The sequence below is a fragment of the Cavia porcellus genome, unplaced genomic scaffold, assembly GCF_034190915.1.
Source record: "Cavia porcellus strain 051 isolate PalLab524CR breed Dunkin Hartley unplaced genomic scaffold, mCavPor4.1 scaffold_11, whole genome shotgun sequence".
Lineage (NCBI taxonomy): Eukaryota > Metazoa > Chordata > Mammalia > Rodentia > Caviidae > Cavia > Cavia porcellus.
The window spans coordinates 43,262,358-43,276,812 of record NW_026947494.1 but is presented as its reverse complement, the minus strand read 5'-3'; the positions used below and the strand labels follow the sequence as shown (position 1 = coordinate 43,276,812).

At 37.3% G+C, this 14,455-nt stretch overlaps 1 protein-coding gene across 1 annotated transcript in view; it reads left to right on the top strand.

The window, feature by feature from the left end:
* The window catches only part of LOC100728146 (chondroitin sulfate proteoglycan 4-like), a 57,926-nt gene that overhangs the window by 24,496 nt on the left and 18,975 nt on the right, over positions 1 to 14,455 (top strand). The window contains 2 exon segments of the mRNA XM_063257882.1: positions 7,447 to 7,644; positions 11,568 to 11,699. Of these exon segments, the coding sequence (XP_063113952.1) occupies positions 7,447 to 7,644; positions 11,568 to 11,699 (330 nt within the window).

Genomic DNA, 14,455 nt, shown 5'->3' with positions numbered 1-14,455 from the left:
ATTTACTCTAGACTGGGTAGAGGTGTTATATTTACAAGTGAACCATTTATTTAAGAAATACACATAGCGTTGGCTTTAAAATCAGGGTTCTGCAGACTAAGAGGGATAAGTATTATGTGGAATGTGTGTATCAGTCAACTCTTCCGTCATTGAGATACAGTACTTGTTACCCACAAGGAGGGAAGCTTGAATTTGGCTCACAGTTTCAGGGAATCCAGACTATGGTATGTTGCCACCTCTGGGAAGCTTGATTGGACTATGGCTGTCCAGGATTCCAAATCAAATGGGTGTTCTGAAAGAGACCATTTCTGACACCCTAGAGGAAATAGCTTTGTGCTATTTTCTGTCCCTGGATCTGATTTTTTTTTAAGTATCTATCACTCTCTGTTATTGAACAATCTATCATCTTACTTTTTCTGTAAATATAAGGTACATTTGAAAGGGAGTCTACCTGTATTTCTCTTTGATATTATCAATGCATGGCATAGTACCTGACATGTATAAGAGCTCAATAAATCTTAAATGGCTAAATAAATGCTTTTATGGAGCCTATGTTCAGTGAGATAGTCAATAAAATTATGTTATAAATGGAGCGTGGATCTGCTATATTTTCTGCAAATCACATATGAAGATAAAGAATGATTGAGGTTGGAGAATATTAACATTGAATAAAAAATGGTTAGAAAGGAACATACAAGGAAGCTTGTATGTTAGGGGTCTGAAGACCTTCTTCAGGTTCATTGATTTGCAAAACTCAGAGAATGTAGCATGCTCATGGCTTAGATTTACTACAGTGAGAAAGCAGCATAGAGAAAAGGCATATGGTATGAGGGCCAGGGGAAACTAGGTCAAGTCTGAGAGTGCTTTTCCAGTGATGTAATGCAGGGAGCATGCTATTACTCCAGCAATTGTACCAACATATGAAATGTGTTTTCTACCAGGAAAGTTCACTGGATCTGGGTGTCAAAGATTTTTATAGGGACTGGTTAGGCAGGCACTGTGCCCAGTATGTACCAGACCCCAGACTTCCAAGAGGAAAGCTAGTGTCCAGCACAAACCAAACTGTACAAACACTTCAGGCACAGCGAGGTAGTCTTACCATTTAGAGAAAGTTTAACATCAGTATAGAAAACTGTATAACAATCAAATTCCGAAGTGACAGTCAAGGACTATCCTGATAAGCAGATCATTTGTAGGGAATGGCTATCTTAAGCTTGCTCTAAACCCTTTGCTCAAGGTGGGCTTGGTTAGATGGAAATATTAGAAGGAAGAGCATTCAAAGTGAAGGGATATTTCTGGACTAAAGCAGAGGGTCTGTAGTGAGCGTGGCACATCCGAAGGCATGAAAAACGTGGAAACCTGGAAAAGGTGTAGGGAGGAGAAGAGTGATAGATATTCAGTTTCATGGTGAGAGGGCATAAGGACCACCTGGTGCTTTACAATTTTGTTCTATTAGGTTTCTAGAGATAATCATGGCAAGCAGCCAGTATGTACTGAACCCCTGCTATGAGTTAGGCTCAGTTCTAAAAGTATTGCATGAATGATGAAATGATTTCTCATTTAATTCTCACCATGACTCTTGAAGTAAAGTGAAGACTACAGTCAATTCAGGACGTAGGAAGGCGAACTCATTAAACTGAGACCACACATTTAGTAAAAAAGAATGAGTTTGGGGTCCATGTGGTCTGATCAGAGTACATATTCTGCAAACCACACTGGAACAGTGTTTCAAAACTTCAGGGTGTAATCTATGGGTCAGGGCCAATATTTTAAACACAAATTAAATGGAATAAAATAAAAAACATCAGAATATACTGTATTGAATGAGAGTAACAAGTAACTGAAACCATTGCTTGATTTATTCTTATATTAGACTTTAGGCATGCACACAATAATATAGATATACAAAGTTCCTGTGTAAAATGTACTCCTTACTTTGGATGTTAGTAAACAAAAGAACATTGTGATCCACAGATTTAGTAAAGCCAAATTCTTCTATATTGATGAGTAATGTTTTCCCCATTCCTCTTTCTGTTTCTGGGTAAACCTGTCCCTTATGGGTTGAATCAAGTCCCAGAAACTCATCTACTGAAATTTTTATCCACTAGAACACTTAGAAACTAGTACTAGAGGGTTGTAACAGCCGCCCTAACTATAACAACCTGTACTTTACTCCCCGAATACTCCTTCTTCATGATACTTCTCTTGGAGGGAGTCTGTGTGTCCCAGAAAGGGAGGTCTGATTGTTACCTTTAGCTCTGAAGTGTCCCTGCGACTGCTTACCATAGCGCTGCATACCAGGCCAACCCTGCCACCACACAAGCATGCCCAGCTGCTTTTTAGTGTTCAGCAGGAAAGGAAATTAGGTAGGAGGAAACGGACACATTGTCTCTAAACCTGTCTGATTTGCTTTATGAACTGCTATTGTCTGCCCAAGTCATAGTAATGAAGAAAGAAAAATAAAATTATAGAATTTTAAATATTCCAGGTAAAAGGGAATAGATGAGGGTATATAATATCAACATTTCTTTCTTATGCTATATAATACAATGTGAATGAGATTGCTTAAAGGCTTTTAAGAAAATGTAGTTTTGGGGACTGCAACTCATTAATCACATTGTCTACTATCAATCTCAACATTCTGACTTGAAAAGAAAGCCCAGAAACAGACAGCAGTTGATGTTGATAATTTTGAAAGTCTCTGTGGATAGTTTACAACATCAAAGTCATCCTTTTGTTTTCTGCTCCTGATTTTTTAATTGGAGTATAAGAACTCTGTGTTATGTACTAGAATATATAATAATAATAATGGCAAATGCACTTTAAAAATCTCTTGGAAAGACTATGCCTATTGGTCATATTGCAGGGAGTTTTAATAAATTGATAGCCTTTACTATTAATATTATTAGAGAATTGTCAAGTTTATTAACACTTTGGAGAGCTAATGTATACAGAAGTATATTCATTTTATCAAAGTAAGAGAACGGAGAGAATGCATTTTCAATAATTGCTTTCCCCAATTATGGTTGCTGGTTGCTTCTTATTTCCATTTAAGAAAACAAAATTAGAAGTAGAAAAAATAAGTGACTTGCCTGCAAAGATACAGTGGCAGAATCTGGAGCGAAGGGAGTTTTTCAAATGTGACTCCCATGTAGCCTCCAGATTCTATGCCGTCTCTGGCCTCGAACCAGCATTTCTCAGGACATCTGATTTTCTCCATGACCATTTGGTCTGGCTATCAGGGCCTGCAACAGGTAGTAGCAAATCCACTTGCAGTCTGCTTGGGAGAAAGAGTTGGGACTTTGGGACTAGAGCCTCTGATAGCATCCCACATTCTGCGTTAAGTTCATAGCCAAAAATCTGAACATTAAGTTCTCTTCACAGTGTTTCAAGTGCAATTTTTTCTACTGATATAGGAAAACACTGCCTGAAGCCACAGAACTTCTGGCTGTCCCTAAGGCCATTCAGTGTTACAGGGGAGCATTGTGCCCTGACAAACTGGAATTAGTAATTGGGGTTAGGCCATTGTGGATGAATCCTCCGTGGTTTACTCTGAAATACATTCTACTGAGTACATTTGTATTCAAACAGCCTGTGATTTTTGTTTACCTGATAAAATATATTTGTGTCCACAAGGGGGCTTCATTTTCCTATTTTTCATGTACTGTATCTCTTTCTATAATACTGTATATTTTACCTTGTTTTTACACTTAAAATAGGATCATTTTCTTTTTTGTTTGTTTGTTTTTATGGTGCTAGTTGTTTGAACCCAGAGCCACACATATTCTAGGAAAGCACTCTACCACTGAGCTATGCAACCTGGAGCTCTATTTGCTTTTGAAAAATGCTCGTCATTAAAGAGGGCTTAAACACTAGGGACAGTGGAAAAAATAAAACCTGAAAAATCTGAAATAACAGTCCTACAGCAGCCAAGCAGTGAGACTGTAAATTCTTGAAAATTTCACATCCTTCCTATGAAACACAAAGCAGGAGTCTTATTCTTTAAACATTGCAATTATAATGTGATTGAATGGACTCATAGTTTCTAAATCCCACCTATTTCCTCTTAAAGCTATTGGTGAATTTTAAAGTTATGTTACCTGGATTCATGTTTTCAGATTTTTATTGTTTGAACAATTATTTCTTGGGCTTTGAGTTACTTTTAAATTTGAATTCAAGTGAGAGGCTGTTGTCACTTTCTATAGTATAATGAAGTTTATGAATATGGTAATGAATATAATATATTGAAATTTGTGTTACCAAGTACAAGGGACTAAATCAAACTTCCCCTAATGCAATGGAACTGTAAATTGAACTAAATTTGATTTGAACTGAAATGAAGACTTGAACGTATCACCTCCTGCTTTCAGTGGCGGGTTTTCCATTTGTTTTGGAAGAGGCAAGAAGGGAAAAGCAGTGTTCTCCATTAGAGTAACTCAGTGGAAAACATGCTTTGTCTAGCTCTCCTGTGCTCAGTGTCGGAAAAAATAAGTGCCTGCTATAGGAAAGAAATGGCAGCACATTTCCAACTCAGTTTGAGCCCGTGAAGAAGTAAGAAAAAAATGTGTAGATGGATTTTAAAATATGAAAAGTGACAGGCCAAAATGAGTGGGCTTGGTAATCTGTTAAACAGGCCAACTAAAACAAACAAATAAACAAACAAACAAAAAGGTCAACTTGTATATTCTACACACATTTTAGCCTTTCAACGTGTTAAATAAAAGCTAAAACCTTATAATTTAAATAGTAAATTGATTGCACTTGTGGTAGCTCTTAAAAAGTTGATATCCTTAGAGCTTAGCACTGAAAATTTCCAGTGAGCCTATTCCAAATTACAGGATTAGGAGCATTGGTCCAACACTATCAATAAACAGATAGACTACTCAACTTGTTATGGATGCTTGAAATGAAACAAAGTCCACAGTGTGTGTTACAGAATAGTTTCAGTAACAGTAATCATCACAGTCAGAATAATTTAAATAATACAAAAAGGTCACAACTAAACTGGCAGTGTAGCACAGTGGTAAAACAGCTGTCTAGAATGTGAGAGGCACTGAGGTCAGTTCCCAGCGTGCCAGCAAAGCAAACAAAACACAGCCCTCAGTGAAATGCAATAACTCCCTTATTCCTAGTTTATCAATGAGATAATTGAGACCCAAAGAAGTTAAGAAATGTGCCTGCCATTAATTATATAGCTAATAATGGCAAACTTGAACCCACTGTATAAAAACAATCAAATGTTTTTGAAAAACCAGAAAATAATTTCAAAAGAAAAAATATTTGAGCAGTACTATTGTTATTGGCATGTGTTCTTCAACATAGTTACTTTGAAACTTTGAAGAATTGTACATTCATTTGGAAGTGTAAGTGCTAGTGTGTGGGGGGGGAGGTATTTAGTTATGTACAATAACTTAATGATTGCAGCTGTTAACTTTCAAAACACTAGGAAGTGATTCACAAAGCAGGCTTTGCATGTGTGCGCTATCAGTAATTGGAGCATTAAAAGCAATCAAAACGGATTTTTGTCTGCTCATTCTATCATATCTGATATAAAAACATAGGAATCCTGACCTCACTTTCAAAACTGTGTTTAGTTAATAGATGGTGAGTGGGCATGCATTAAGTTACTTCATAAATTGCCTGTTTTCTTCGGGAAAATAGTTTCCTTAGCCAGGCATCTTATCTACTAAATACCTTAGGATTGAAGTTTTAAGTGTGTTGGTAAAAAGCGTAGAAGAGGATACACGAACTCAGGAATGTGCACACAGTGTTTCTGTGGGTAAGAAAAAAAATGCAGATAGAAATGTGAAAATTGAGTTAGTGATAAAACCACTTGTTTTTAGTGTTAGTGAAGTATCATGTGACTGCATGATTACAGAAACTCTCTGACCAGCCTATTACATCAGATGTGGTTCATTGTCCAAAGAAGCATTTTAAATGCAGCACATTCAGAACTGAACTCCTGATCCTATTCCTCAAGTCCAGTCAACCTGCAGTCTTCCTCATTTACCAGACGGGAACTCCCTGTTGCTGAGGTTCTGACCTCTGGGAAAAGGATGTTGGCTTTATCCAGCAGTCACCTGGACGTGAACTCCTCATCACCTCAGCACTGTCTTCTTTCATTTCTCTCTGGGATGATTGTCACTGCCCACTAACACCTGGCCCTGCTCACAGTGTGTTCTTGAATCAGAAACCAAAAAGATCCCTTTTCACCCACCGCCCTGTGCTGATTCCCCATTGCCCTGAGGGACAAGCCATAGTGGCATGCGAGATCCTGAATGGCTTGACCTTCCATTATGTTTTTGCTTCATGTTCTTTTATGCTGCATCTTGCTTATCTTGACCACATCATACTACAGTAACCTCTACTACTGCTCACCCACGGTTGGGGCCACTTACCCCCACCACACGGCTGTTTACCTTGCCTGTCTGTCTGACTCCTCCCTGGATAGTCACATATTCTCATGGCTCCTCCTCCTCCTCTCCCAGCCTTTCCTTTAGTGAACCTCTTGTTTAACATCCCTCATTTTTTTCAGTGTTTTGACTTTGTAACAGACTATGTAGTTCATTTCTTATTATGCCATTGTTTTTATCTCTGTTTCTTTGTCCCCTTTTGCCAGAACATAGGTCACATGATGATTTTTGTGCACTGATGCATTGGTTTGCTTTATTTTGTTTTGTTTGGAACTGGGGAGCGAACTCATGACCTTGTGCTTGCCAGGCAGGAGCTTACACTGCTGAGCTAAATCCCCAGCCCTTACTGATGCATTGTAAGCATGCAGAACATTTCCTGGAATATATTGCTACTCAATAAATGTCTGATGAATTATTGAATTAAGATGTTTAGGCAGTGTAAATAGATTTTAAGTAGAGTATGTAACTGTGGTACCATTTTAGATGTAAGTTAGAAATACAGCAAACCTTACAAGGAAAACAAAACCAGGTATTTTGCTTTCTTATGCAAGGTAGAATGAAGAGAATTAAAAAAAAAATGTCATACAGTGTGTATGTTTCCCCCTCAAATATTTAGAATCTGAAATCAATTATTTCTTAAAGCAGTGAGTAGAAATCCTTAAGCCAACCCAACAAATAGATTCTATATTATCTGAGGTTCCATTTAAAGTACTTAGCACTAAAAGGTTCCTAGAATATAGATTGTATTTTTATTATACTTTAGATATGTGGATATATACTGTAATAATTAATTTTGAATAAATAATTATACTATTTTTGAAGTCTCATAAGCTTAATAAATTAAATATATCACATTTCATTTGACTTGTAATTATGTATCTGTTTTGAATTAAGAAACCTCATGCTTTCAAACCTCTGATGGATTGTTTCAGTTAAAATATTCATACAAGGTGCGAAGGTGTCATTGCCATCCTGTTTATTAACATGATGTGATTGCAGTTGATCCTCAAAGGGCTGTGAGCTTCTTTTTTAGGTGGGGTGAACTCTGTCACTGAGATAACCACAGGTGACCTGTGTGTGGAAGATAGAGACTCCTCCCCACAGGATCTAGTCTACTGGGTCACTCCGCCTAGCAATAGGCATCTGGCTCTAAAGTCCTCTTCTGACCAAAGCAGCCAGAACTTCACCCAGGCTCAAATCAATGGGGGCTAGGTAGTGTTTGCACACCCTGGTGAGTCAAGAGGTACGCAGGGAGAAAGGAAGATAAAAAAGAATTAAGATGTGTTATGTGCATATGCTGGCTTTCCAAACTGCACACGTGGACTCATAAAAAAATAACCAGGAGATAAACAATGCCCAAAAAAGGTCATAGAGCAAAGTAATATAAAACTAAAATGTGTTTCATTCAGTGGTTAATGTGTTGGTCATAACTAAGAGCTGCTGAGTGAAAACTGTGTGCCATGTAGAAAATCCCTAAGTGCTGTAATTTCTTAAAAAGTGATATGTTTAGTTAGGCTAATAATAATAGCAATAATAGCAAACCATAGAGTACATTTGACTTCCATATGACTTGAAGAAATTGTCATGTAAAGTCAGACACCTCCTCTTTGAGCCTTTTCTTAAGCATTCATTAATATAGCTTCTCTTTTCTGTTATTCTCCATTGCTTCCCCTCCTTCCTAGCACAGTATACATCAACGTGGATATTTGTTTATTGTTTGTCCTTCCCCATTACAGAGTAAAAACTGTAAGGACAAGACATCCTGTATCCTCAGCCCGTAAGACAATTGCTAGAACGTAATAGGTGCTTAACAAATAAATTTTTGTTGGAAGAATGATATAACTACTATGTATCAGGTAATAACGGTTCCAGATGTTAGGGGTGCATGGGTGAAAAAGCACACTTGTTCAAGGAATGGATACAAATTAATGAAGAAAGGAATAGAACTTTAATTCTAAGAGATCCTGGTGTCGAATGTTCTTTTCTGCTTCTCTTGTTCATCAATAAATCAATGTGCCAAACTAGTGGAAAAATGTAGAGGGGTGACCCAGGCACTGAGCAAGGGCAGCCTGGCTTTGTTTTCAGGGGCAGTGGCTGGAGAGGAGCAGCAGCTGGCAGGAGGAGTGGGAAACAGCATTAGGCAGGAGGGTATGATCAGAAAGCTAAGCTGTCCAGCTTTTGCAGTTAAATTATCCCTTTTGAAAACATAGTGAATAAAATAAAGGTAAGACTTCTTCTACAGCCAGATATAGTAATATCATGATTATCTTTCCACATAATGTGAAAGTTCCCCAAAGAATCTGAGGATTATTAACTATATGAATGCTCCCATCTAGTGGTTCTAAATTGATAGCCTAGGACATATAGGGTTAGAATTGTTGCAAAATTATCCTAAATTTACCCAAATATGTGTCAAGGCATTGTTTCTAGATTGGATAATATTTTAACATACATGTCCTGAACACATTCCTGTAATCTCAGCATTAGGGAGGCCAAGGCAGGAGGCTCGAGGCCAAATTGGGCTACACAGAGAGTTTGAGGCCAGCTGAGCTGAATAGAGGCCCTTGCTAAAACTCAAAAACCAAACCAAACTAAGCATAAATCATACACATATGTGTTTCTATCTTCAAAATGTGTGCAGTTGTGCTGACTAACTGAATACAATTCATTTTAAAAGGCACCTAACTGATAATTTCTTCTAATTATGTGTATTTCAGTAGAAGATAGCAAAAGTCCAGGTATTTTTTATGTGAGCCTCTAGAAAGTTTTTTTAAATGAAAGGATTATCATATTTTGTGGATGGAGAGAACTGCTCTAGACTTATATAAGAGAAGTTCTGAATTCTCCTTCCTGTCTATTCTGAAAAGCAGTCATCTATTCTTTCCTGCAAAAAATTTAATTTCATCTCCAAATGAGCAGTAGAGAATAATAACCCCATTTTGTTTTCTTTCTTTTTTTCTTCGGTGCCGGGGATCAAACTCATAATCTCGTGCTTGCCAGGCAGGTGCTTATGCCACTGAGCTAAATCACCAGTCCTATAACCCCATTTTCAAGGAAGAAACTGAGGCTCACAAAGATTCAATTGGTTTGACCCTAAAACTGGGCTTTCTTCATTAGTTCCAGTTTACTGAAGGCCAGAGCAGTTTGAAGAACTAAAGTTGCTATTTAAATGAAATATTAAAATAAAAAGTAGGTCTCTGGGTTGATTGATTTATCAAGTATCAGGTCAATATTTGCTTGGTGAGTAGGGAGAATAATTTCTCAGAAAACAGGAAGGAGAGTTAAAGGCAATGTTAACATGAGAGCCAATCCATTACATTTCCTAAATGGACACTGAGGCGAGCTAATAACGCTAAGTGTCTGGAGCCAACTGCCAGATGAATCTGGTGCTGAAACCAGCTGGCTTTCCATGTCCATTTGTCCATCAACAGCCCCAAACAAAGACTTAGTCTTAATTAGCCTCTCTTAGCATTTTATATTTGCAGAGTGCTCTGCCATTAATCTAACTCACCATCCACATAACAACCTGAGTAGATTGATAAAACCAAGCTAAGTGATTTATCATTTTCATTTCTAAAAGTACTAGTGTTGAAAATTTTTGAGATTGTATAATAGAAAATGTACAGATCAATCTTGTTTTTGTGTTTTCTTTTCTTTCTTTGGTCTTTAGGAGTCTGCTAGGATGCACTCAATATAATATTCTATATATTTTGACATATGTTCTTTGATTTCATCTCCATCTTGTGCCTGGATTCATGAAGTATTCAAAGTGTCCAATGGTAGAAAGCTTTCTCTCCTTAATTTCATAAAATACAATTTTAAAATGCTCTTTCTAGAAAAACAATGCAAAACAGCATTTGATTTTGCACCTCTGTTCTGAATTAGACTTAGTGGTCTCTCTGTCTCTGTCTCTCTCTCTGTCTCTCTCTCTGTCTCTCTCTCTCTTTATATATATATATATATATATATATATATATATATATATATATCTGGGAAAATTTTAGTAACCTTTTGTGAGAAATCAGAACTCTAAAAGGATTTGCCTAACAGGAATGAAATACTGTCAACCTCTTATTAAATGATCTACCTCTTATTAAATGGTGCTATTAAGAGCCTACTGGTTCATAATCGCGGAGTCTGGCCATGCCTCCTTTAGTCTTTGTAACATGTTCCTGAGCACCACAAAGATACATTTCTACCCAGTACAAGAACAAAGGCCTGTAGTGCTCCCAATTTAGCACTGGATGGTCATTTTCAAAGGGTGATGGGGATCTGAACCTTGAGCTGCCTGCATCATGGTCTTGCTTACTGCTTTGAGTTAGATTGGTAAAGTACCCCTGGGAACTGAATCAATAAGAATCCATTTCAATTTCAGTTATGCACATATGTTAATTGTTAACTTTACTGATATCACCAATCCCTTGACAGATGTGTGAGAATGGAATTCTCTCCTTGCTGAGATTTAATAAAAGCAAGACTTTCATTTCCTTTCCTTTCCCCTCTTCGCAGGATAGTTAGATTGAGATAATGCATAATTGAAGATGTAACTCTTTGGAGGGGGTGGTAAGTATTATTTGTGTCCTGCTAGTTTTGATAGTATTATTAAGATTGCAAAAATTATTTATGTATGTGTATGTGTGTTTTGTTTGTTACAGTCTTGCACTGCCTTATTCGTATAAATTGATAATAAAATTCAGGTGAAGGATATGTTTAAAAATTTTTTAGTTTCTTAAAGATAAAACCACTTGCATTTTATTGTTGTAGGATGTGGAATGTTCATTTTAGTTCTTCATTGATATGTTTTAACTTTATATCTTTGGCAATATAGTCATTCATTATAATGTGTGTTTTTTTCTGAGAAATGAGTCATCAGGCAGTTCCATCATTGTGCAAACACTGTAGAGTGTATTTACACAAATTAGACCAGCTTTGATGTCTTTTGATGATACACATAATATTGTGAAATGGAGTCCTATATGTGGTCCATTGTTGACAGAAATGTTACATGACACAACTGTATTTGATCCAGTGAACTTAGTCATTGTATTAACACAGGGTTTGTTTTACAGGGGGTCTTCTTGGGGGAAGGGGATGAAAGTGGATGACTTTTGCAAAGCAATCAAATTAACCAGAGTGTAATTTCTTCTTTTGAAGGAGCAATGTCAGGAGGCTTTTATTTTCAGGTTACTGATGGCTTGAACTTTGCACCCCAGCAAATCTTTAGCATCATCGCTCAAGCACTGATCCTTAGCCTAGAAGTAAACAGAGGACTGAGCATCTTTCCAGGTAAGAGTTTATCTTGAGCCAGTTTTTTTGAGTTTTGAGTATTTTCCTGTTTATTTAGAAAGTTCTACTTGTACAGTACCATCTTTTACTACAGAACAATCCTAATAATATTTATAAAATCCCGAAAAGATCTGCCAGAAACAAATCTGGGGCTCTCTGCAACAGTTCTGTCCCTCATTTGTCTTCCTCAGAAGACAGTGTGCTAGTGAAGGGCGGTGGGGAGGAATCAAGCAAGAGGTATCTTTACAGTCCATGAGAACTTTTTCCCTACTCTCTACTTACAGTGCTTAGAAAAACCACAGAAAGCCAGGCTGTGTGATGCCCATCTTGCTCTACTCTGTTGAAGTTTTGTATTTTGAGTATAAAAATCCTGTGCCGAACCTAGATTGGCAGTGGTTTCAGCCAGGGCTTGCCTTAGGGCCCTGCAGTCTCTGGATGGCTCTTTGCCAAGAATGTCATTCTGGCTAACATGCAAAGATATAAGGGAGCCTTTTTGACCAACACCTTCATGGAAGGAGAAGGGAAAAGGTTTACCCAATGGCAAGAGCAATAAAAAAGGAGCAGAGTTAGATTTGTTATTTCAAAAAAGAAAAAAAAAGCATTGAAGTATAAGTACAGGAAACAATAAAATTCAATGTACCCCAAATACTGGTGATAAAAAAAAGCCAAAAACATTGTGACTTATTTAAATGATAAGCACTCTCAGTGAAAAGAGAGCAGTTAATTATGGTTATAGTAGCCGTTTGTTTGAATCAATGGGAAGCTTTAAAAAGTAGTGATGCCTGGACTTTGTCTCACACCAAGCAAATGGGAATCTCTGAAATGGGGCTTGGTATCATCTTTTTAAAAAATTCCTCTCGCATCTGAAATGGAATCAGGATTGGAATCCAGAAGGTTAGACATCCTACTAGTCCTATAGTTCTTATGATGACATGAGGTTGGTGATGTATTCATGGGAAGTTGGTGGGCTTTATGACTTGAAAAGAGAATGTAACTGTAGACCCCACAAGAAGTAAAGGGTAGCGACTTCTCACACTTCTGTTAGTAGACGTGGAGGGAATTTTCATCTTGTAATTTTTTTTTTTTAAAAAACTATTTTTAGGAGAAATTTGGAGGTTTTTAATTGTCTTCAGTATTTGAGTTCATGTAAAGAAACTTTCAAAATGAACCAAAAGTTATGTTCACCAAGGTTTTTCTATTCAGAAGCCTTTTTTCTGTTCTATAATTTTTTTTTTAGAGAATAAGTGTGATGATTCTGTTATTTTTTCAAGGTAACTAAGGTGCCATTTGGTTTTAAAAATAAGCAAATGAATCCATAATCTGAAAAATATGGTAGTCTATTTTAAAGGTTCAGAACTCAAGGTAAATCTGGCTACTGCAAAGGGTTAAATACCTTTCATCTCTTCTGGCTAAATTAAGTCTGGTTTAGTAATTGAGGACAGTTATATTAAATGAGGGATAGAGCCATTACTGCTTAGAAAGTTTTGAGTTTATGGTGCCTATTTTACTGAATATTAATTTGACAGGAAAAATATATTAAAGCAGACAGCATTCTCTTGTCAGTTTTGTAGAATAATGTAAAGAACATGATTTTCAGAGTTCTCTGTTTAATGTTGGACACAGCCCTGAACGATCATCTTTTCTTTTTCCAGGAGACTTGCATCTTCCCGTGTTACCTCTGTTTCTAAGAACTCCCTACTAGGACTTGTACGTTGTCTGCAAATTCCAAAGTGAGTCGCTCCTTTTCCAAGCTCTCCTGAGCTCATTAGCTATTTTGGTATTCTTGGTTTCTGTGTCACCTTCTGTCCCTACAGAGCGCCTTGTTTTCTATTCCAGCTCCTGGCAGGAGGAAAGACAGATTTCATGTACATGTCCATTGGGTGGCTTTTACACTTGATAGACTCTCAAGTTGAGTGAGTGTAGAAATGAGAATTGTGGCATCACAGATCTTAGAAATCTTACAGTTGGGATAGACCTTATGAGTCATCAGATCCAGTTGTTCTTTGTGGTTTTTATAACCTGACATCCCCCAAGTAGCAGTGACCTACTCTGTTGTTTAAGCATTGTTCGGATGGCCATGCCACTGTCTTCCAGGGACCCCGCTGAGGTTTGCTCAACCTGGCTTCTACAGTTGTCACCCAAGTATTGTTGGTCCCTGCTGCCACATGAAGCTGTGGGGTGATGACAGTAGAGGTCCACTCTTCTTCTTCCTTTATGATGCCCAACCAGCACCCTCTAGTGTCATGGACCTCTAGGGAGAAGCATCTGGTGTCCTGCCTCAGGGTGCGATTTCAGATATCAGGTTGTCAGCTCTTGGGAATTTATATGTTCAGAATTAGATGTTCTAAGTTATCAGGGAAAATGCATTCCTTTTTTTAGAACTGCAGAATTTTAGATCTATTTTAAAAATAGGAAATCTATTTCTACTACAGATTAGAAATTCAGATGTATCGATATTCCATATTTTATGGTATTTTAAAATTTTAACCTACTACACTGGTTTGCTGTAAGAATTTGAATGAGATAATGTATGTAAATGCAAGTTTTGACCCACCCCCATTTGACAGCTAAAAAAACCCAGAGGCTTGGAAAGGTTTAAGGTCATTTAACTGACAGGACTTATAAACTCCAAGATCGAATGCAAAATCTGACTCCAAATGTGGTGCTTACATCTGTCAACTCCTTTCCTTTATGTTCTGGGACTGTCTCTGTTTCGCAAGGTCAGTTCTCTGAGAATGGGCCATCATGGTAGCTGT